The sequence below is a fragment of the Hemitrygon akajei genome, chromosome 27, assembly GCF_048418815.1.
Source record: "Hemitrygon akajei chromosome 27, sHemAka1.3, whole genome shotgun sequence".
NCBI classification, from domain to species: Eukaryota; Metazoa; Chordata; class Chondrichthyes; order Myliobatiformes; family Dasyatidae; genus Hemitrygon; species Hemitrygon akajei.
Window position 1 is genome coordinate 43,970,327 of NC_133150.1, and position 21,395 is coordinate 43,991,721.

General features: G+C 42.3%; 2 protein-coding genes across 2 annotated transcripts in view; both read right to left on the minus strand.

Annotated features, from left to right (window-relative positions):
- The window catches only part of LOC140717317 (cathepsin E-like), a 44,045-nt gene extending 43,333 nt beyond the window's left edge, over positions 1-712 (minus strand). The window contains exon 1 of the mRNA XM_073030790.1: positions 515-712. Within this exon, the coding sequence (XP_072886891.1) occupies positions 515-585 (71 nt within the window). The 5' untranslated portion in view covers positions 586-712. The remainder of the gene's footprint in view (positions 1-514) is intronic.
- A 5,671-nt stretch (positions 713-6,383) lies between these two features.
- LOC140717320 (pepsin A-like) lies at positions 6,384-14,883 on the minus strand. The gene is made up of 9 exons (XM_073030794.1): positions 14,764-14,883; positions 14,498-14,660; positions 13,811-13,928; positions 11,047-11,165; positions 9,695-9,894; positions 8,871-8,990; positions 8,444-8,588; positions 7,176-7,274; positions 6,384-7,031 (listed from the first exon to the last, which is right to left on the minus strand). Exons 1-9 carry the CDS (start codon positions 14,817-14,819, stop codon positions 6,885-6,887), a joined length of 1,167 nt encoding a protein of 388 aa, XP_072886895.1. The 5' UTR covers positions 14,820-14,883; the 3' UTR covers positions 6,384-6,884.
- Between the last annotated feature and the right edge of the window lie 6,512 nt (positions 14,884-21,395).

A 21,395-nucleotide genomic window follows, 5' to 3' on the forward strand; every position in this document is an offset into this window, starting at 1 on the left:
GAGTAATACTTTTCTATGATTCTATGACTCTACTTCCCACGGTGTTTCACAACACATAATGCTAGAGGAACTCCACAAGTCAGCCAGCATCTATAGAGAGGATTAACAGTCAGCGTTTTGACCCCCAGTGTTTATCACTGGTCCATATACCGGGGCAATTTACAGCCACCAATTGACCTACTGATGTACAGATATAGGAGGAAGTTGGACCACCCATAAGAAACCCACGTAGCCATAGGGAGAACTTGCAAACCCAAAACAGAGGGTGTCCAAGGTCAGAATTGAACCCGGATTTCTGGTGCTGTGAGGCAACAGCTCTCTCCTAATTCTAGCTGACTTGAAGTTTTTACTTGCTAGGGCGAAACAGATTATATGACATTGAAACAAACCAGAAAAATCATGAAGTTATCATAATTAACCTTTAGATTCCCTCATCTGTAGTTTTCTTTTACACTGATTTATGGTGCCAAATTATATCAACAAGTGTAAATGTTTGAAGAAGAGATTTAATTACCTTTTAAGACACTCTGAAAAGGGCAGCAACCAGAGAACAAAGATTATTCCCTTCATCCTGATGGACTTCATCAAACTGGACTCAGGAATTGCAGCTTTAAGTCAGAGCTTGTGGGATTGGATTATAATGGACCAGAGAACTGTACAAAGACCAACCCAGTGAAAAGTCACCAAGGAAGTGAGGTGCGAATTAGCAAAAAGGGTTGGATTACGCTGGAATGCTTTTAGATAATTTTTACATGGGGGATGTTTCTTGTACTCTATCAAAACCATGTGAAAATTGCATTCCTTGAGAGTTAATCATTGTGGAACACAACATCAGAAGTAGAAATATATAATAGTTACACCCAGTAAAATAATCATACATTAGAATAAATAGGAGGCAAAGAGATTGTAATTGCTTGCTCTGCTTATCTTTGGTACATTTCAGATACACACTACGAAACAAGGAATGACCCAGCCTCTGGGGAGAAGAAAGACTGTAGACGTCAGAATTGGAATTGTTTTATTAATGTCACATGTGCTGAATTTCTGCAGTGGTGGTGGAGGGGAGAGGTGTAAAGATCTTAAATGCATGTCCTTTGTGACCCTGCGCTAGAACCAAGGCTGCACAGCTCTCCGGTGGCTGGTCTTTCCAGCAAACCATTGAACCGTACTTACAGTATTCTACATTAACAATGTCTAGCAGGGTCTTGCAATCAAGAAAAGACATCCAAGACAATCACTCGTTGTTAGATTGCACACCGCCTGCACAGCAACTCCAACAGCTTTCCGTAGCAGGCAGCAACACGGACCCCTCGTACCTCCTTTAAACTCCCATCTGTTCACTTTAAATGCCTGGCCTCTAGCACTTGTGATTTCTACACTGTGAACGAAAACTGACAAGCTACCCTGTTTTTGCGTCTCATTAACTTATAAGGACTCCGTTCAGCCTCTGATGCGCCTGAGAAAACAACTCAATTTTGCCCGATCCCTTCTTGTAGCGGATACTCTCTAATCCAGGCAGCATCCTGGTGAGCCTCTTCTGATCCCCCTCCAAATCCTCCACGTTTCCCGTAATTGGATATCCAGAACTGCACCTTGGGCAGTGGAGTGGAGATATGTCTCTACCAAAGGAGGAGTAAGATGCTCCTTCTCTCTGCTGGCTTGCAGGTCACCCTTGAGTGAGGTTCAGAAATTGCTCAGCAAACCCCGCCCCCCCTCCACCACCGATCAGGGACCACAGGAACCCACAGGAGCAGATGGTGGATGGTCATATAAGCAGTTGGTGCACATCACAAGTCTGATGACACTAGGTAGAAAATCTCTGAAGAGTATTGATAATGGCTAGAGTCTCCTGTTTTGTAAAGACTGCCCCAAAGAAGGCAATGGCAAACCATTTCTGTAGGAAAATTTGCCAAAAATAATCACAGTCACAAGACTACAATCACCCATGTCATACGACACGGCATGTAATGATGATGGTGATAATGATAATGAGTGAAATGCAGTGGAAGACTGGTCTTGTATACTGTGCATGGATTCATTACATGATGCATTGAAATATTACAAGTTAGAGCAATAACAGAGCGCAAAATAAAGTGCTACGAGTACAGAGAAAGTGTAGTGCAGGTGGGCAATAAGGAAAAAGATAATAACGAGGTAGATTGTGAGCCCAAGAATCCATCTTATTTTGCTAAGGAACTATTCAATAGTCTTCGAACAGCAGGGAAAAGCTGTCCTTGAGCCTGGTGGTACAGGATTTCAGGGTTTTGTAGATTCTGGCCTATGAGAGAGGAGGGAAGAGACATTGTCTGAGGTGGATAGGTCTTTGATTATTCTGGCTGCTTTACCAAAGTAAATTCAGAGCTAAAACAGAAAGCCGGATGGCTCATGGGAGGTAAATGTTTCCTTGAGCCTCTTCCACCCTGGGTGATGTCATTAGGTATTGATGACGTGGGCTTCTCAACATTTGTGAAACCAAGCATAGATTAGCCCAGTGATGGAGAACCTTTTTGAGAGTGTGTGTCCAAATTGGCGATAATCACCTAAAGAAATTCTGTTGTGTAGTGGGGTAAGTTTAAGGAGAGATTATCATTAATTAATGAATTGATAACAATAATTATGGCCATTTTTTTATGGAAAAAGGCTGTGTCCTGTTGGTTGTTTACGTGCATTTATTCAAGTACTATTAATAAAAGTCTAATAGAGACAGATTGAAATAAATGAAGTATTTTAGAAAGCCTGTTCAAAAACTTATTAATATTAATCTTTTAAAAAGATATTTGAAAAACAACTGCATTTTAAATAGTAATGTTCTTGTAACCATTTGTTACCCAAATACTGACAAGTAGACCATCTCTGCTGTCATGAGCTCTGTGGGCCTCTGCAGCATGTCATAGAGCATTGGGCTTCTGCATTTCTCGAACACCTGTATTTACTAATTGTTGTCTTAAATAGAGTCGTTAAGCCCCTGTCTTTCTGCTTAACCTTCTTCATTTACTTGTGACCGGCACTGGTTTTCCGCATTTTGTAGTTATTTACAGCGGACTCCTGATTACCATTCACCGCAGGGTCCTTGTGTTGAGAATGACTCGTCTTGTGGTGTCATTCAGTTATGGCTCCAATGTTCTGTGGACCTATGTATAACCTTTGGTTTCTGTCTCTACATGGGAGCCCGTCATTTCTCCGCACCTGGGTTCCATCATTGCCAGCGCTCACTGTGACATATGGATCCCATGATCAATGGACCCAATGGATGTACAAGAGCTGCTTCAATATCAGTCAGCTGGAGGTGAGAGTGCCTTCTTTAATCAGTTTATATCCCAAGGCTATGTTCTGAGTGCCCCAAGTCTACATTCATGATTTTTTCCAAGTGTCTCTGGATCGATAAATTTGTTAGTTCTCCTATGGTACTCAATTTTTGCAAATTATATTTGCAATGTCCTGAGTTTTCCAGACCTGTCTCAAGACTGTCAGATCAGTGTCAAATTTTTCCAGCCCCTAATGAAGAGTATCAGATCTGATTCAAATTTTTCCAGCCCTGTCTTGAAAGCATTAGGTCCGTCTCGGGTCTACTAGCCCTATTTCAAGTTCCCCAGGGCTCCCTAAGCCATCAGGTGCTGCCCTTAGGGAGGGGTGTACTGTCATGAGCTCTGCAGGCCTCTACAGTGTTGACTGGTGGGATTCCAGGGTTCTCGAGCAACTGTATTTACTAATTGTCACTACATTCGAATATGGCCCAAGTGCAGAGCGAGAGACGCTGAAGCAGGTCAATATATCTCAGACTTCAATGTGAGCAGAGTTAGAGGGAAAAAAAACAATAAATACTAGGCCAAACAAGATTGTTAACCAAAACTCTCATGGAGAATGGAAAATAAAGCCAACACTACAGCTGAAAGGAGAAATTAAATATAAAACAAATATCGCCTGTCTCCAGAGTCATTTGACTTGACCGTCCAATTTCTCAGGCAAGGCCAAATGCAAGCAGGCAGCAAAATGTTGCTGTGCTTTTGTCATATAAAACAAATATCGCTTGTCTCCAGAGTCATTTGACTTGACCGTCTAATTTCTCAGGCAAGGCCAAATGCAAGCAGGCAGCAAAATGTTGCTGTGCTTTTGTCAAGCCTCAACAAGGACTACGACAAAAAGAATGGAGTTAAATACCATCACAATGAAATAATAATTAGCTGACACCTGCATATTCATGAGCATAATTGCTGTATTTGCTGTGCTGCTGAATCTATGGTTGTGACATAACTAAGTTCATTAAGCCTTGGTACTTTCTGTTTACTTTTGTTAAGTTAATTGTGACTGGCACAGGTTTTCTGCATTCTGTGATTATATAAAGTGGACTCCTGCAAAGTGCCTTTTGTGGGGTCAATGTGTTAAGAATGATTTGTCTTGCAGTGTTGCTCAGTCGAGCCACCGATGTTCAGTTGGAATTCCTATGTATAACCTTTCGTTTCCGTCTCTGCATCGGGAGTCTGCCATTACTCCGCACCTGGGCTCAGCCAGTGCCTGTCAGAAAAGGATTTAAAAACATATCCTCCAACATCATGTATTCTTGCAACCGTCTAGCTGGTTCTCTGGGGTTATAAAAAGTAATTCACCGCTTCGTTTGGCAGGTAAAGATAATCATTGTGCCTCATTTATCCTGAAGAAGAAAAGAAGAAAGCCCTTAACTCTGAGTGGAGTCATCAGGACGCCACTGTGACGGCATTTTTTTAGCAGGCTTTCTTACTTCTGTGAGGCCAAGTTGCTAGCTCGACGCTCAACCCAGCACGGATGGGAAGTGTGCAAGGGGGCCGGCTGGATTCGAACTCGGGAGCCTTCGCTCCAAAGTCCGGCGTTGATGCCACTACGTCACCAGCCGGCCATCATTTACTCTGAGTGAGATTAAAAGAATCAGATGGCATTGTATGACCGTGCCACCAAAATATTTACGTTTGCCATGGGAACACCTACCCTCTGTGCACATGGCCATCTAGGATTCCTGTTTCCAAGTTACTTAATTCTTCTCTCCATTCCCACACCCACCTGACTATCCTCAGCCTTCTTCATGATAAGACCAAACATAAGTTTGAAGAGCAGGAAATCCCGTCTTCTGTTTTGGAGCTGCTAATCAATGGTATGAACGTTGAATGTTCTAGTTTCAGCTAGCTGTGCTTTGTGGGCATGCTCTTTAGGTGACAGAAGCATAGCGACACTTGCAGGCTGACTCCAGCACATCACCTGTTGGCAAAAATTATGTATTTCACTGTATGTTTCCATGTAAAATGACAAAGAAAGCAAATCTTTATCTTTAAAAGACAGTTGTCAGACACATAGATAGGAAAGGTTGAGAAGGTTATGGGCAAGCTGCAAGTAAATGGGATGACCTTGGATGGAACTCTGGGCTGGCATGGACCTGTTGGGCCGAAGGACCTGTTTCCTTGCTGTATGACTCTACAATTCTATTAGACATTCTTTGTTCTCTGTTTCATTACAGCTTTCATGAGTTAACCAGATATAATATAATGGAAATGTTACGAGAGATGAAACGAGCTCACCATCACTTAACTATATTGTAAAAAGTTAATCTTTGTGTGTGTCAAATATCTCCCCATCACTGTAGCCTTGAATGCAGCAGAGCTTCGATTTCCAAAATGGGAACTCAACCATGAAAATGCAAAACTACAGCGGGAACATGAAAGTTTGGTGAACACAAGGGTGAGTCTCATTGATGCACCATCAATAACTCTCTCTGAGATGTGAAGTCGAGATATCGGCTTTTATTGACTGGAAGAAAGAACAAGCAGTAGTTGACCACCATACTACATCCTGGAGAATGAGGCCGGGCTCAGGCCTCAATCGCCTTTATAGCGGGGTCTGTGGGAGGAGCCACAGGAGCAGTCAGCAGGGGGCGTGTCCAGACAAGTATATGTAGTTCACCACACTCGTGAAGAGTGGTGACAGGAGATGATTAGTTCTGATTCAGTAGTTTGAACAGGCACAGTGTATTGGTCCACTTACTGCAGTGTTTCATATCAGTGGGGATGGCATAAAAAGAGAACATTCAGTGGGGCTTGGAGGTAATACATTGAGGACACACCAACAGGTGTGAATAGTGCCGCGGATCGAGTAGGAACTGTACTGCACTACAGTTGGGAAGGCCTGTGCATGCCAAGGTAAATGTTTTAATACTTGCTCTGTTCTGTCCACTAAACAGAGTTTGTATTTCCAGAGGCTTTTATACACACACACACACACACACACACACACACACACACACACACACACACACACACACACACACACACACACACACACACACACACACACACACACACACACACACACACACACACACACACACACACAAAGAAAAAGCAACTGGAATTCTGGTAATATGCATCTCATGATTAGATTTTATTCAACATTTTTAAGAACTATTTATAGATATATCCCACAGGATAGAACAATAGGCTGTGTGATGTTCAGCTCACGTTTACATCGAACCAGATTTCACTCCATGAGAATGGTTCAGGAGTGAAGCACTGGAAACCACAGCTGAAGAGGGAAATCAGGAAAGAAGAGAGGAAAGGTGCTAGGCAATCTGAGAAGAGGCATAATTACATGATCTCAATATTTGCATATCCAGTCCAGACCCAAAATTCATAGATTGGTCCTTTAAAATCCCATCCTGGCCAGGCACTTATTTCAGTTACCCCTCTTTTCGCATTTTCCTTTAAGTAAAAACCCAGCATTCAATACGGTGGCTTCACCTTCAGGATTCTGAAAGTGACACCCTGATCTTTGATACTGTATGGTCAGATGACAAATGAGATGGCTTAAGTCAACCTGCAAATTTGAACTGGGATGGACCTTCAATGGGAATATTGAGGGGCAGGTTAGACGGCCTTAGCCAATCCCACTCGGTTGTTTCCTCTGTCGAAGATGGAGTAATATTCTCTAATGAAGACATCTCCCAAAATCCAGAGGTTTCCACCAGTGCCGCTAAATCCACTGGAGCAGCTGACCGTGTTATAGTAACTGGTCTGGAAGGAAATGGAGAACAATTAACACCAGGTCAAGTGTCCACTCAATAAATGATCATTATAACATGTGTCATTAAACCGTGCAAAGTTAATGAATGCATCCCTTGAAATTCTCATCCCCCATATGTTTGATGAATCACGTACCTTCAGTGTGTAGGCTGAGGCAGGAAGAGTGAAGTCATATCCATTGATGGTGAAGACCACATCAGGCATATTGCCAATATTGTTGCAATTTATGGTGTACTGTGAAAGAAGAGCAACAATATTTAGACCATCAGACATAGGAGCAGAACTGAGCCATTCAACCCATCCAGTCTTCTCTGCCTTTTCATCATAGCTGACTTACATTCCCTCTCAACCCCATTCGTCTGCCTTCCCCTTAATCAAGAAACTGTCTACACTGCTTTAAATATATTCACTGACATGGCCTCCACAGCCAACTTTGGCAACAACTTCCACTGATACACCACCCTCTGGCTAAAGAAATGCCTCTTCATAACAGTTCTAACAGGATATCCTTCTATTCTGAGGCTGTGTTCTCTGGTCCTAGACTCTCTCACTATTGAAAACATCCTCGCCACACTTCTTTTTATATTTAGTGCATTGGGTGTTCATTCTGTGGCCTCACCTCCACCAGAGAAACCAGAGGCAGATAGGGTAGACACTTTGCATAGCACCTTAATTCAAACCACAGGGATGACCCTAACTTCCGAGAAAGTTGTTATTTTAAATTTCCATCCAATTCCTATTCTGACTTTGCTTTCTCTGATCTTACATTAGTAAGACCACATCATCTAATAATTAGGTTTGTTACAGCACTCAGAAATCATTGGTGAAATCAGTCATTTCTGATCGACAGACTTTCCAAAACTGGCCACTTCTGATGTAAAGTCATCAATGTGTATCACTATTTTAATTCTCCCTCACTATAAATGCTGGAGGAACTCAACTGGTCAGGCAGAGTCTATGGAGAGGAATGAACAGTTGATGTTTCAGGCAAAGACCCTTCATCAGGATTTTCAACATCTAAAGTCTCTCTTTTCTTTATTTCTCTCTCCACAGGCACTGCCTGACCCACTGAGTATTTCCATACTTTAATGCTTTTACTACTAATAGAGAAAGGCTGAATGTACAATGATGATAAAACACACTAAGTTATTTCAAAATAACAGTGCTAATCTAAATGTTTATTCTTTTCTATAGAAACTGCCTGGCCTGCTGAGTTCATCCAGCGATTCGTGGTTGTTACATTGTGAATGGAGATGGTAATCCTAGCTATTTCTCACTGAGCACATTCTTTGCACAATCACTGCTGCTGGCATGACAGATCATTTCAGTAACTCAATGTGCTGTCTGTATACTGAATTTACAGCTGCCATCTGAGCACAGACCACTGGACAATCAGCCCCTACCTGGCCATAATAATTTGGAGTTGCTCCAATGCTTTGCTGAATATTGCCGATGTAATTTCCGCCAACAGCGACAAGAGAAGTTCCAGTATCAACGATGCCAGGGCAACCTTGAGGGCAAGCCACAATCTGGCCGTTGACTGTCACTCTGAGGGAGAAACATCATAGTGTTAGCCAAAAATGCTGATTTGGATTTATTGCCAAAATCAGAGTCAAATTAAACTTATTATCAAAGTACGTATATGTCACCGTATGGAGTCTGTCCAGATGGAATATCAGGTGTTGCTCCTCCATCCTCACTGTAGCCTCATCATGACTCTAACAATTGTTTTCTCTATAAATTCTAACTATATAACTGGTTCAACTCACTGAAAGTTAATCATCAATGGCTGATCAGTGAGAGAATACCTCAGATGGAGATACCACTTACCTCTGGATCTCAATTTGCCAATAGGCCTCATGGGTAACAGGGACCCAGTAGATTGGGCCAGTGTAGCGGCTTGAGTCAATTCCACCAAAAAGGACTTCACTTCCAGATTCACCATTTGTCCTGGAAAACAACGTTAAATAAGAATATCTCAGATTTAAACGCTCAAAGGATGTACAGATTTTGGTAAGTTGTAGACATGATGTGTTGTCACCAGAAGTCAGGTGGCACTCTCAGGCTGTCCCCAGCACATCCCTGAAACACATCAGCAAGTTTCAATATACATGCAAAAAATAAAGCTAATCTTTAAATCTTTAAAGGAATAATTTCATTAATATTGCAACAAAAACATGCATTTATAGAGTCAGAGTCACACAGCATGGAAAAGGGGCATTTACTCCAACTCATCCATGCTCACCATTTACACCAATCCCACTTGCCCCCGTCTGTTCCATGTCTTCCTAAGCTTTTCCTATCCACGTATTCAAGTCACTCTAGACCTTAAATGAGTTGTCCAAGCTGAAGTAACAATAAAACTCTGAGAATGATGGACATCTTTATCTGACTGGAGACCAAAATGTCTTCAACTTCCAGTTCAATTAACGTCATCAGCCCTGACCTGACATGTTGGATCGGACCCAGTAATCTGCTTTTTAAGTTTTCAACATCATCCCTATTTTATATTCTCGATTTAATTCCTAGAATCCCATTGAACTAAAATAAATAACCAGAATCGTCGGAAGAAGAAGCGATGTTGGTACCAACCAAATTAACATGTCACATTACAGATTCTCCGGTAGTGAAGGAAGGAGTTACAAAGTGCTAACCTTGTCAAGTAGACAGAAAAGAGTGGCTGTGAAACCAGATGCTGAGACATTATGTTGTCGAACACTGTAGTGGCTCCTTCTGCCGAAAGTGATGGATAGCCCAAGCCCAAAATACCGTCGAATTTACAGTAGGAGAAGAAACTGCCGGGTTCGGTCTCACTTAATCCAAACTCTTGTCCATTGATCACAAGGTTAGAAAGCTGGTAAGACAGATTTAAAGAGAAATTAATCAGATATTTATCCTGTCAGGCGGCCACAGATTACAGTAAATACATATATATATATATATAGTGTGTGTATGTGTGAGTGTGTGTGTCTCTATATTTATGAGTTAAATTAAATAAGAAGAGCAAAAAGAAGAAGTAAAGCAAAGTAGTGAGGTTGTCTTCATGGGTTCAATGTCTATTCAGAAGTCGGATGGCAGGGGAGGGGAAGAAGCTGATTTAAAGTATGATATCAACATAGTCATCTCAGATAATGATGCTCGGAAGGAGGAGTTGAGAAGAATGTGGAGGGAATTATAAAGAGTAGATCAATGCAGGCAGAGAGTTAATGGTTGTTGATGGGCCAAGGAGCCTATATCCATGCTGTATAGGTTTGTGATTAAAATCATGATTGGATCTAATTTGTAAGCACAGTTTCAACGATTGTGTGATAACCGATGGCGGGGGCCCCAGATCTCAAAATCCACAGAGGTCAAGGATGGCCTGTCCTGGGGAGAGAGGGCTGTGTGTCTGTGGGTGTGTGGGTAGAAAGGTGGTTGGAAGGAGGGAGGATCAGGGCTTCTTTCACTGTTGTTACATGGTTTGTTCAGATTGTCAAGCTCTGTGTTACTGTGGGTATGCTACTTTGGCACAGGAATACATGCCCCCAGTTCATCCTTGGGTACGTTGGTTTGTGAATACAAACAAACCATTTCACAGCATAATTCGATATACATGAATCCAAATCTGAGTATTAGCAAATATGCTTTTGGCTATAAATTGGTGAAAACTTGTCTTGAAATTGGAATTCTGTCAAATAAACCCAAAGGTCAAAGCCTTGCCTAGCAAAGCCATTCCACATCCACTCATCAGATTCATTTATTCAATTTATTATGTCACCATATACGACCCTGAGATTCATTTTCTTGTGGGCATTCACAGTAGAACAAAGAATTAATGAAAACAAACTGCACACAAAGATGGGCAAACAAGAAATGTGCAAATAAAGACAAGAAAAGCAACGCCATAAAATAAGAATAAATAAATAGTCATCAATAATATTGAGAATGTTGTATCAGTTTGGATCTCTGAGTTTTGTAGTAGAGGTATCACTGTGGTTTGAGTTATGAGGGTGAAGAGTTCACTTACTCTCAGAGTATCATATCCCAGAAAACCGGTCATACTTCCTGTCCCATACGTGATGGACAGATACTTATTATTCGTGCGGAAGGTTGAGGACTGGGATGGGTTGAATCTGTGGTGCTTCACTGCAAAGAAACATCCATTTCATCAATGAAACAAAAAGTTTCAATATATCACCCTGTGCCAAGCAAACCCCGGTCAATAGTTCCCTAAGACTCGTCAAAAGCAACACCAAGCATTGCAGGGCTGGCAGACTCCGAGATTTCCCCTTGAGCCAAGTTGCAAACATTCTACCCCTCACCCAACCAGAGCCCCAGTTTCCACCCACATTCCAAAGACATGAGGGAGACTAAGTTGAGGTCACGCTACACTGGGGGCAGAAGCAAGACAACACTTGCAGGCTGTCCGCTGCACGTCCATGGACTGTGTCATTGATGGAAGCAAAACAATTCAACATCTGTTTCAATGGTGCGACATTCATTTAACATATAATGTACATCGAGTCCCAGCAATGTCCTCATAATTCCCTTTCACACGCTTTCCAGCTTAACATCTTTCCTGTAGAGAGATGATCAAACCTGTACACAATATTCCAGCTATGGCCTCAGCAACATCTGATCTTCTATACCCAATACCCTGACTGATGAAGGCCAGAATGCCAAAACCCTTCTTCACCACAATGTCTACCTGTGACACCACATACAGGGAAACATGTACTTGTATCTCTAGGTCCCTCTATTCTCTAACACTCCAGAGGGCCCTACCTCAGTGTCAGAACTGGTAAATATATTAATATCATTGTTACTTCTGATGGGACAACAAAATAGATTCATCTTCACCATTGTGCGTCCTATGGCGTCTTTCCATGACCATGATTGTTCATGCCAAATTTTTCCACAGAAGTGGTTTGCCATTGCCTTCTTCTGGGCAGTGTCTTTACAAGACAGATGAAACTGCCATTATCAACACTGTTCTGACTGGTATCAGTGGACACACAACCAGGGCTTGTGATATGTACCAGCTGCTCGTATGATCATCCACCTCCTGCCCCCATGGCTTCACATGACTCTGAATGGTAGGGCTAAGCAGGAGCTACCCTTTGCCCAGGGGTGACCTGTAGGCTAGCGAACACGAGAGCACCTTACAGTTTCTTTGGTAGAGATGTATCTCCACTCGCCAGCCTAGGAATAAGCTGAAAAACTGAATAACATCAGGTTTCATTTACTTATTTTGTTTTATTGAGAAATATAATGCAGAACAGGCTCTTCTGGCCCTCCGAACTGCATTGCCTAGCAACCTACTCATTTAACCCCTGGCCTAATCACAGGACAATTTACAATGCCAATTAACCTGGCACGTCTTTTAATAATTTTCTATCGCCAATGCCACTGTAACTGTTGTATGAATCACATTACCTTCTGATGCCAGGTGGATATCAGAATCTAACATGGACAAACTTCCTGTTTGACAAACTTACTGGAGTTCTGTGAAGATACAACGAGCGCAGTGGATAGAGGGCAACAGATGGACGTTATTTACTTGGATTTCCAGAAGTCGTTTGACAAAGTGCCACATAAAAGACTTATGCATAAGGTAAATATGTATAGTGTTGAGGGTAATGAATTAGCATGGATAGAAGATCGGTTAACTAATAGAAAGCAGAGAGTTGGGATACAGGGGTGTTACTCAGGTCGGTAATCAGTGGTGTGCCGTAGGAGTCGGGACTGGCCCTGTAACTGTTCATGATATACATTAACGATCTGGAAGAGGGGACCAAGTGCAGTGTATCCAAGTTTGCTGATGATACTAAATTGAGTAGAAAGGCAAACTGTGCAGAAGATGTGGAGAGTCTGCAGAGAGATATGGATAGGTTAAGTGAGCGGGCAAGGGTCTGGCAGATGGAGAGCAATGCTGGTAAATGCAAGGTCATCCACTTTAGAAGGAAAAATGAAAGAACAGATTATTATTTATATGGTAAAAAGTTGCAGCATATCGCTTTGCAAAGGGACTTGGGTGTGCTTGTGCATGAATACACAGAAGGTTTGTTTGCAGGTTCTCAAGAAGACAAATAGAATGTTGGCCTTCATTGCTGGAGGGATTGAATTCAGGCACAGGGAGGTTATACTGCAACTGTACAGGGTACTGGTGAGTCTCTACCTGGACTACTGCAGGCAGTATGAGTCTTCATACTTGAGGAAGGATATACTGGCTTTGGAGGTGGTGCAGAGGAGATTCACCGGGTTGATTCCAGAGATGAGGGGGTTAGACTATGAGGAGAGATTGAGTTGCCTGGGACTGTACTTGCTGGAATTCATAAGAATGAGAGGAGATCTTATAGAAATATATAATACTATGAAAGAGATAGATAAGATAGAGTCAGGAAAGTTGTTTCCACTGGTAGATGAGACTAGAACTCGGGGACATAGCCTCAAGATTCAGAGGTGTAGATTTAGGATGGAGATGAGGAGGAACTGTTTTACCCAGAGGATGGTGAATCTGTGGAATTCTCTGCCCAAAGAAGCAGAGGAGGCTGCCTCAGCAAATATTTTGAAGACATGGTTGGATAGATTTTGGCATAGTAGGGAAATTAAGGGTTATAGGGAAAAGGCAGGTAGGTGGAGATGAGTCCATGGCCAGATCAACCATGATCTTACTGAATAGCGGAGCAGGTTCGATGGGCCAGATGGCCAACTCCTGCTTCTATTTCTTATGTTCTTACGGAATATGTGAGAGCTTAAATGTATTTGACAGCAAGAGAATATTTACTTACCGCATGGTGTCTGGCTGCAGTAGACTGATGGGACCCAGAGGTTGGATGAGCCAGTATCAAAGATGACAGTGAAGCTCTGTGGGGGGTTACCGATGCTGATGGCTCCGTAGTATGACAGCTGTCAGCAAAAACAAAATGTCCTTGGTTACTCAGATTAAGTGTGATTGCCTTCATAAAGACTGGAGAGGGAAGGGGAAGAAGACAGAAGTAAGAGAGGCTGGAGTACAAACTAGCAGCTGATACGTACGTCCAGGTGAGAGGGAAGAACTGTGGGTGGGTGTATGAGCGGGATGAAATAAGAAGCTGGGAGGTGATAAGTGGAATTTTACTAATCGGAAACCAATTCACCGTGTTACCAATTTTCCACTTCTTATCATACCAACTCCTTTCCCAGCAGGAACCAGAATAGGGTTCCTCTTGTCCTCACTCCCCACCTGACTAGCTTCCACATTCAATGGATCATACCCCATCATTTCTATCAGACTCTACAGGATTCCACCACTGGACTCTCCCCACCACTGCTCCCCCTATCAGCATTCTGAAGGGACTATTCCTCTGCACCTCCTGTTCTTCTCTTCAAATAGGAACTTGCTCTAAAAACAATAGAAATGTTACACCATTTTCATTAAGAAGGTCAAGAGTTCCTTCACCCCACATTTCAGATCATAGCAGTCAAGGATTACTTACATCCATGTAGTTGGTCATAGGCTCCAGTGATGCCAAAGTTTCAATGGAACAAGCACCTTCAAACTTTGTGCAGGGATCATATGGATGTTTCTTGAGGAAATCTTCCAACAATCCCTTCTCCCGAAGAACATCTCGGGCAGATTTTCCTTTATGTAAAGGAACTCTGTAAAATGGAAAATGGGTTAAGAATGTCATCATCTGTAATTCTTCCTTGGGGAGAAAAATTAATTGCCACAACCATTAAGATTTGGTTAAAATGATCCTACCTGAAAGAGGCATCAGAGAGCTGGATGCATACGAAGGCAAGGAGTAACCACTTCATGGTGAATTGATTGGATTCCTTTCAGAATCTGACATTGGGTTTCTGAGCCCTAATATTTATACTCAAGGAATCATTGTCACATGGACACAGATACAATCATTCCACATGAGAAGTAAATATAATTGTCCTCGTGATCAGTTTATCTTTGATAAAACACATTCTATTCAGGACGACCTTCAATATAGAAGTTGATTTATAATAAAGTATGTTAAGTGCTGTGAAATTAAAGTCTTATCACAGATAACACAATCAGAAATTAGGTTAAGAACAGTTTTATCAAACGACTGAGACCTAAACAGTCCTTCCAGGTGAGGTAGTTCCAGGTGACGTAGCCCTTTACTTGTGAATCCACCACAGTCATTTATTGTATCTGGTTTTCCCATTGAGGCCTCCTCTACATCAGTGAGACCTGACAAAGAATGGAGGATGGCATCATTGACTGGCTATGATGTCTATGTCTCTCCTAATTTTGTGACATCCAACTTAAGTTCAAAGACCAGAATAATTTTAAACATTGACTGCTTATTCACTTCCACAGATGCTGCCTGACCTGCTGAGTTCCTCCAGCACTTTCTGTGTGTTGCTTTGGATTTCCAGCATCCGCAGACTTTCTCATATGCAGGGAAATCTGTCATTTGTGTCAGGTCAAATCAGCGAGGATTGTGCAAGGCAGCCTGAAAGTATCACTACACTTCTGGTGCCAATATAGCATGCCCACAACTTACCGACCCTAAGCAAAAGTCTTTGGAATGTGGGAGGAAACCAGAGCACTCGGAAGAAACACATATGGTCAAGGGGAGAATGTATAAATTCCTTACAGACAATGGGGGAAATCGATCCCTAATTTACAGTTAGCTTTGTAAAGCGTTGCACCAACCTCTGCGTTACTGTGCTGCCTGACGTGTGTTTTTTCCACATTGACCCTCATAAATCAGATAACTGGGCTGTTATCTTGAAGTTGTCTAAGACGTGGGTCAGGCCAAATTTGGAGTATTGTGTGCAGTTCTGGTCACCTATCTACTGGAAAGATATCAGGCAGATTGAAAGAGGACGGAGAAAATTTACAAGGGTATTGCTAGGACTTGAGGAACTGAGGAACAGGGAAAGGTTGCATCGACCTGGACTTCATCCCTGCAGCGAAGGAGAACGTGAGGGAATTCGATAGTTGTGTACAGAATGTTAATGGGAATGGATATTGTCAATGGAAGCAGGCATTTTTTGTTGAGGTTGGATAAGACAGGAAGTACAGGTAATAGGTTAAGGGTGAAAGGTGAAATATTTAAGGAAAATTTGAGAGGGGACCATCATGACTCAGAAGATGGTGAGAGTGTGGAATGAGCTGTCAGTGGAAGTGGAGGACTCGAGTTTGATTGCAACATTTAAGAGAAGTTTGGAAAAGTACATGAATGAGGAGGATCATGGTCCAGATGAGGATAGCACAAGGATACGGCCTGGAAGACGAGCGTGCTTACACGGTTCCGGGATTTCATGTCTCCGGGGACATGCTGATTCCAGGCCGGTGCCGCAAACTGAAGCATCGCGGGAGAACACGGAACATCGGGAGCAGCGGGTTGGCTGCCAGGGGTCGTGTGCTCGGGGAGCTGCACCTTCTTGGTGCCAAATCTCCGGACGCAGAGCTCGGAAAAAGCGAAGCAACTGACTTGGAAAATCGTAAATCAGTGAGTTGTTTGTTATGCCTCCTGTCTCGATGTGAAACGGGACACCCCTTTTTCCCTTATTAGGGAGGGAGAGAGCCTGTGGTATGTCAAATTACTGGGTGAACGAGTACTCTTTGGGGTACTGCAAGTCTGTGTCCTTATTGATTCTTTGCTGCACGACTGATTGATCAGTGAAGGGTGTTGATGCATCTTTGCTGGTGGGTGGAGGGTGGAAGTTGCCTTGCAGTTGGTTGTGCATGGGAGGGGGAGTTGGGGGGGCTTTGGGGCTCTAATGTTTTAACTGTCATTCTTTCCTTCGGGAATTCTTTTGTTTTTGTGGATGTCTGGGAAGAAAATGAATTTCAGGATGTATATTGTATGCATTTCTCTGACAGTAAAAGCACTTATTGAAACTTATTTTATTCTTCAGAAATTCTCTGACTCCAAACCCTTCCTATTGTTGTGCATTGCTAAATATTTTTAATTCTCCCTACCTCCACCTCTACTTCTAGCAGCTCATTCCATATACCCACCACATTACATGGGGGAAAACATTGCCCCTCAGGTCCCCTTTAAATCTTTCCCATCTCACCTTAAACCTGTACCTTTTATTTTTAGACCATGAAAAGGACTGTGACTATTCACGTTATGTACACAGCTCGTGATTTTATAAACCTCCAGAAGGTCACCCCTCAGCCTCCTTCACTCCAGGGAAAACAGACAGAGCCTATCCAGTCTCTTGAAACCAAGAAAGAAAAGAAGGGTAGCTCGATCTACAACCCCTAAATATCTACCTCCCGCACAAAGAAATGGACAAAACTGGAGCAGACACATCAATCACCAAATCGCCCTCTCCACACACAATGAATGAGAAAAATCGGGCAAAAAAACACAGAATATAAAATACTATAAGACTGAAAAAAAATCTATAGTCCAAGTCCAAATCCAAAACGCAGAAAACCTGGGTAAACCAGCGGCAGTTCTTTCCCTCTCTGACACCAGTGTTCAAAAGGTAGTATCCCTTCTCTGACAGCAGAGCAATCCCACCAGCGATCAAAATTCTGGCAGCGGGTGTTCACCTCCCACATTCGCTTGATATTTCAACGTCTCTACTTGTTTTAATTGGTGAACAATGGAAACTTTAATCCACAAAATGGAGTCGAGCATCGACTTGAGGGCCATCCTGCAGTCGTATCGTCATGATCCTGCCAGCGACCACAGAGCACCAGAACACCCTGACAATTTCCAAAATGGAAATCACAGGCTCAAACATCTCAGAATCATATTCAGGACAAAAAAAAATGAACAGAAAAGAAGCAAAATATATGGTTTCATAATCTATCCAGAGTCATGAGTCCGATTGTCATCGACATCACACTACAAAGTGTCAAATCCAATTCTACTGTACAAAGAGTTATAACTCTGATCATCATGGACACTGCAGTAAGAAGTGTCGTGATTCCGATTGTCATACACACTACAGCACAGAGACAGGCCCCGCATCCAATCCAGCCCATGCCAGTCTAGTCTTCTGTCTGATTCCATCTCCCACACCCACATCAATGTCCTCCTGCACCCACACATCCATATACCTATCCTAACTTCTTAAAGACTCACTCTTAATGATTTAAGAACACCTCCTCCCCCTTCACCATCAGATGTCTGAACAGTCCATAAACCCATGAATAGCAAAGCACAGGAAGAGTCCCTTTGGCCTTCAATATTCCCTGGGGCCTCATTCCAAGCATCAAACAGTCTCCGTGTAAAAGACTTGCCCATACATCTGCTTTAAACTTAACAGTAGGTCTTAGACAGTAGACAGTAGGTCTCTGTCTAAATGTGCAATATGCAACTTATATTAATTTATAGTAAATGGTATGCACAACAAATATAACATGAGATCCTCAGTGATGTGTATGCCGAGGATCTTAAATCTGTTCACCCTCTCAGCCCTAGATCCATTGATGTCGACAGGGGCTAGCCTGTCTCCATTCCTCCTGTAATCCACAACCAGCTCCTTCTTTTTTGCGACATTGAGGGAGAGGTTGTCTTCTTGACACCATGGTGTCAGGGTGATGACTTCTTCTCTGTAGGCTGCCTCATTATTATTTGAGATTAGGCCAATCAGTGCTGTCCTGTCAGCAACTTTAATTAGCAGATTGGAGCTGTGGGTGGCGACACACTCGCTGGCTATCTATCCCTCTCATACTCTCAGAGGCCATTTATTAGATACACCCATGCACCTGCTCGTTAATGCCAATATCTAATCAGCCAATCATGTAGCTGCAACTCAATGCATAAAAGCATGCAGACATGGTCAAAAGGTTCAGCTGTTCTTCAGACCAAAGCTCAGAATGGGGAAGTAATGTGATCTAAGTGACTTTGTCCGTGGAATGATGGTTGGTGCCAGATGGGGTGGCTTGAGTACCCTAGAAACTGCTGATCTCCAGGAAATTTCATGCACATCTCTGGACGTTACAGAGAATGGTGCAATAAGCAAAAATCATACAGTGAGAAGCTGTTCTGTGGGCAGAAATGCCTTGTTAATGAGAGACGTCAGCGGAGAATGGCCAGACTGGTTCAAGCTGACCGGAAGGTGACATGAATTGAAATAACCTCATGTTACAACAATAGTGTGTGGAAGAGCATTCCTGAATACACAACATGTCAAAACTTGATGTGGATAGGCTACAGCAGCAGAAGACCACAAACATACACTCAGTGACCACTTTATCAGGTATAGGAGGTACCTCATACAGAGGCGACTGAACATAAACTTATAAAAATATATCAGGTCTCCGCTCAGCTTCCTCCACTGCAGAGAACATGACACAAGGTTGTCTAATCTCTCCTTAAATCACATACACTCTAATCCAGGAAACATCTTGGTAAACCACTTTTGCACACTCTCCAATAACTAGACCCAGCAGTTCCATCAAAGTGAAAAGTTCTTCAAAAAAAATTAGCAACGCAGTATCGAGAGGTTAGCATAACCATGTAATGTGCCAGCTGTAAGATTGGGATTCATTTCCTGCCACTGTCTAGAAGGAGTTTTTGCGTACTACCTGGGACCGCGTGGATTTCCTCCGGGTGCTCTGTATTCCTCTCACTTTCCAAGGATGTACAAGTTAGAATTAATAAACTGTCAGCCTGCTATATTGACACAAGAAGCATGCTGAAACCTGCAGACCACCCCAGCACGTATGCGGACTGTGTTGGTCATTGACACAAATGATGTATTTCACAGTACGTTTCAATGTTTCCATGTACTGTCCTTGTGACATATAAAGCTAATCCGACTCTTCAAAAACTCAGTGAAATTAAACTTTGGAATCGCAGGCTGAAGCACGGAACAGGACAAATCATCTCAAACTATTTTTATAATAGTTTCAAGGGTATTCAGATCTGGGGAATTATTTAATCAAATGGATAATAATCAGATTAGTAAACATATTCAAAAACGCTCTGTCAACAAAAGAAAATCAGTAATAAGTGCATATTATTGACTATTAATTGATAAGGTGAGCAATTAAACATGACTTCTATTAATAATCTCTTGTGTTTCTCTCTTTTCTCACTGCTGATCTCAGGCAACAATGAAAACAAAATCAAGAGAAAATCCTCAAATTCTGCAAATCCAAGCAACGCACACAGAATACTGGACGATCTCACAGGCCAAGCAGCATTTCTGGAAAAAAGTACAGTTGACATTTAGGGCCAAGACCCTTCGTCAAAACAAAATAATTGCCCTCAAAAATGCCCTCAGTTCAATTTCAGTTCTGAAGTCACTTGTCGAGAGTCAGCTCCATCATGAGTACTGGCCTCCGTAGTATCTGAGACATCTTGAAGGAGCAGAGCCTCAGAAGGCAGCACCCATCATTGAGGACCCCCAACACAGGACATGCCCTCTTCTCATTGTTACCCTCAGGAGGAGGTACAGAAGCCTGAAGGCACACACTCAACAATTCAGAAACAGCTTGCCACCCAATTTCTAAATGGACATTGAACTCATGAACACCACCTCACTACTTTTGTTTTATTTATTTCCATTTTTGCAGGAGTTACTTTAACTTAACCATTTAATATATAAATATACACTTACTGTAATTCAGTTTTTTCAATATTTATCATGAATTGCACTGTACAGCTAACACAAATTTAACAAATGTCACAACATATGCCGGTGATATTAAACCTGATCATGCTTTCTGTACCTTTTCAATCAACATAAGATAGAATTTGCATTTATGCAGCCCTCCAGGAGATTTATCTTTTTGATAACTTTTCACACTCTTCAGTCGACAGATTTTGAAGGTCAGGGTGTGGGAGCCCAAGGCGAGAGATGGTCTGGTTCAGCTCGCTTCTCCCTGATACTTACTCAGCTCGGCACCGAACTGAGAGTCCACGGCTTCATGTCGGTTGACAGACGTTCTTTTGTGGACATCGGTTCTGATCACTGTTCGCTTGCTTTGATTGTTTGCATGATCTGTTTTTCTTCTCTCTGCACATTGGGTGTTCGACAGTCTGCTTTTTTAATGGATTCTGTTGGGTTTCTTTGTTTTATGGCTACCTGTAAGGAGACATACCTCTAGATCGTATATGTATACATACTGTGATAATAAGTATACTGGGATCTTAAAACATCTTCTGAAGTATATTATAATTGGTAGTTTGGTTTACTACTGTCACATACACTGGAGTACCACAACAATAAACCGATTTACCAGTTATAATGATCTTCAGAAGATGACAATGTCAGTACATGTGATGGGAACCAGGATGATGGAGCTGAGGATGAACCAGCAGGTTTACAAGTGGATGACGAATGTAACATGAATGTAAGGAAGGGCAGGGCAATGACTGGGTACAAATGCAGACAGAGCAAAGAATTCCATCGGACCACAGAGTCAAAATTCAT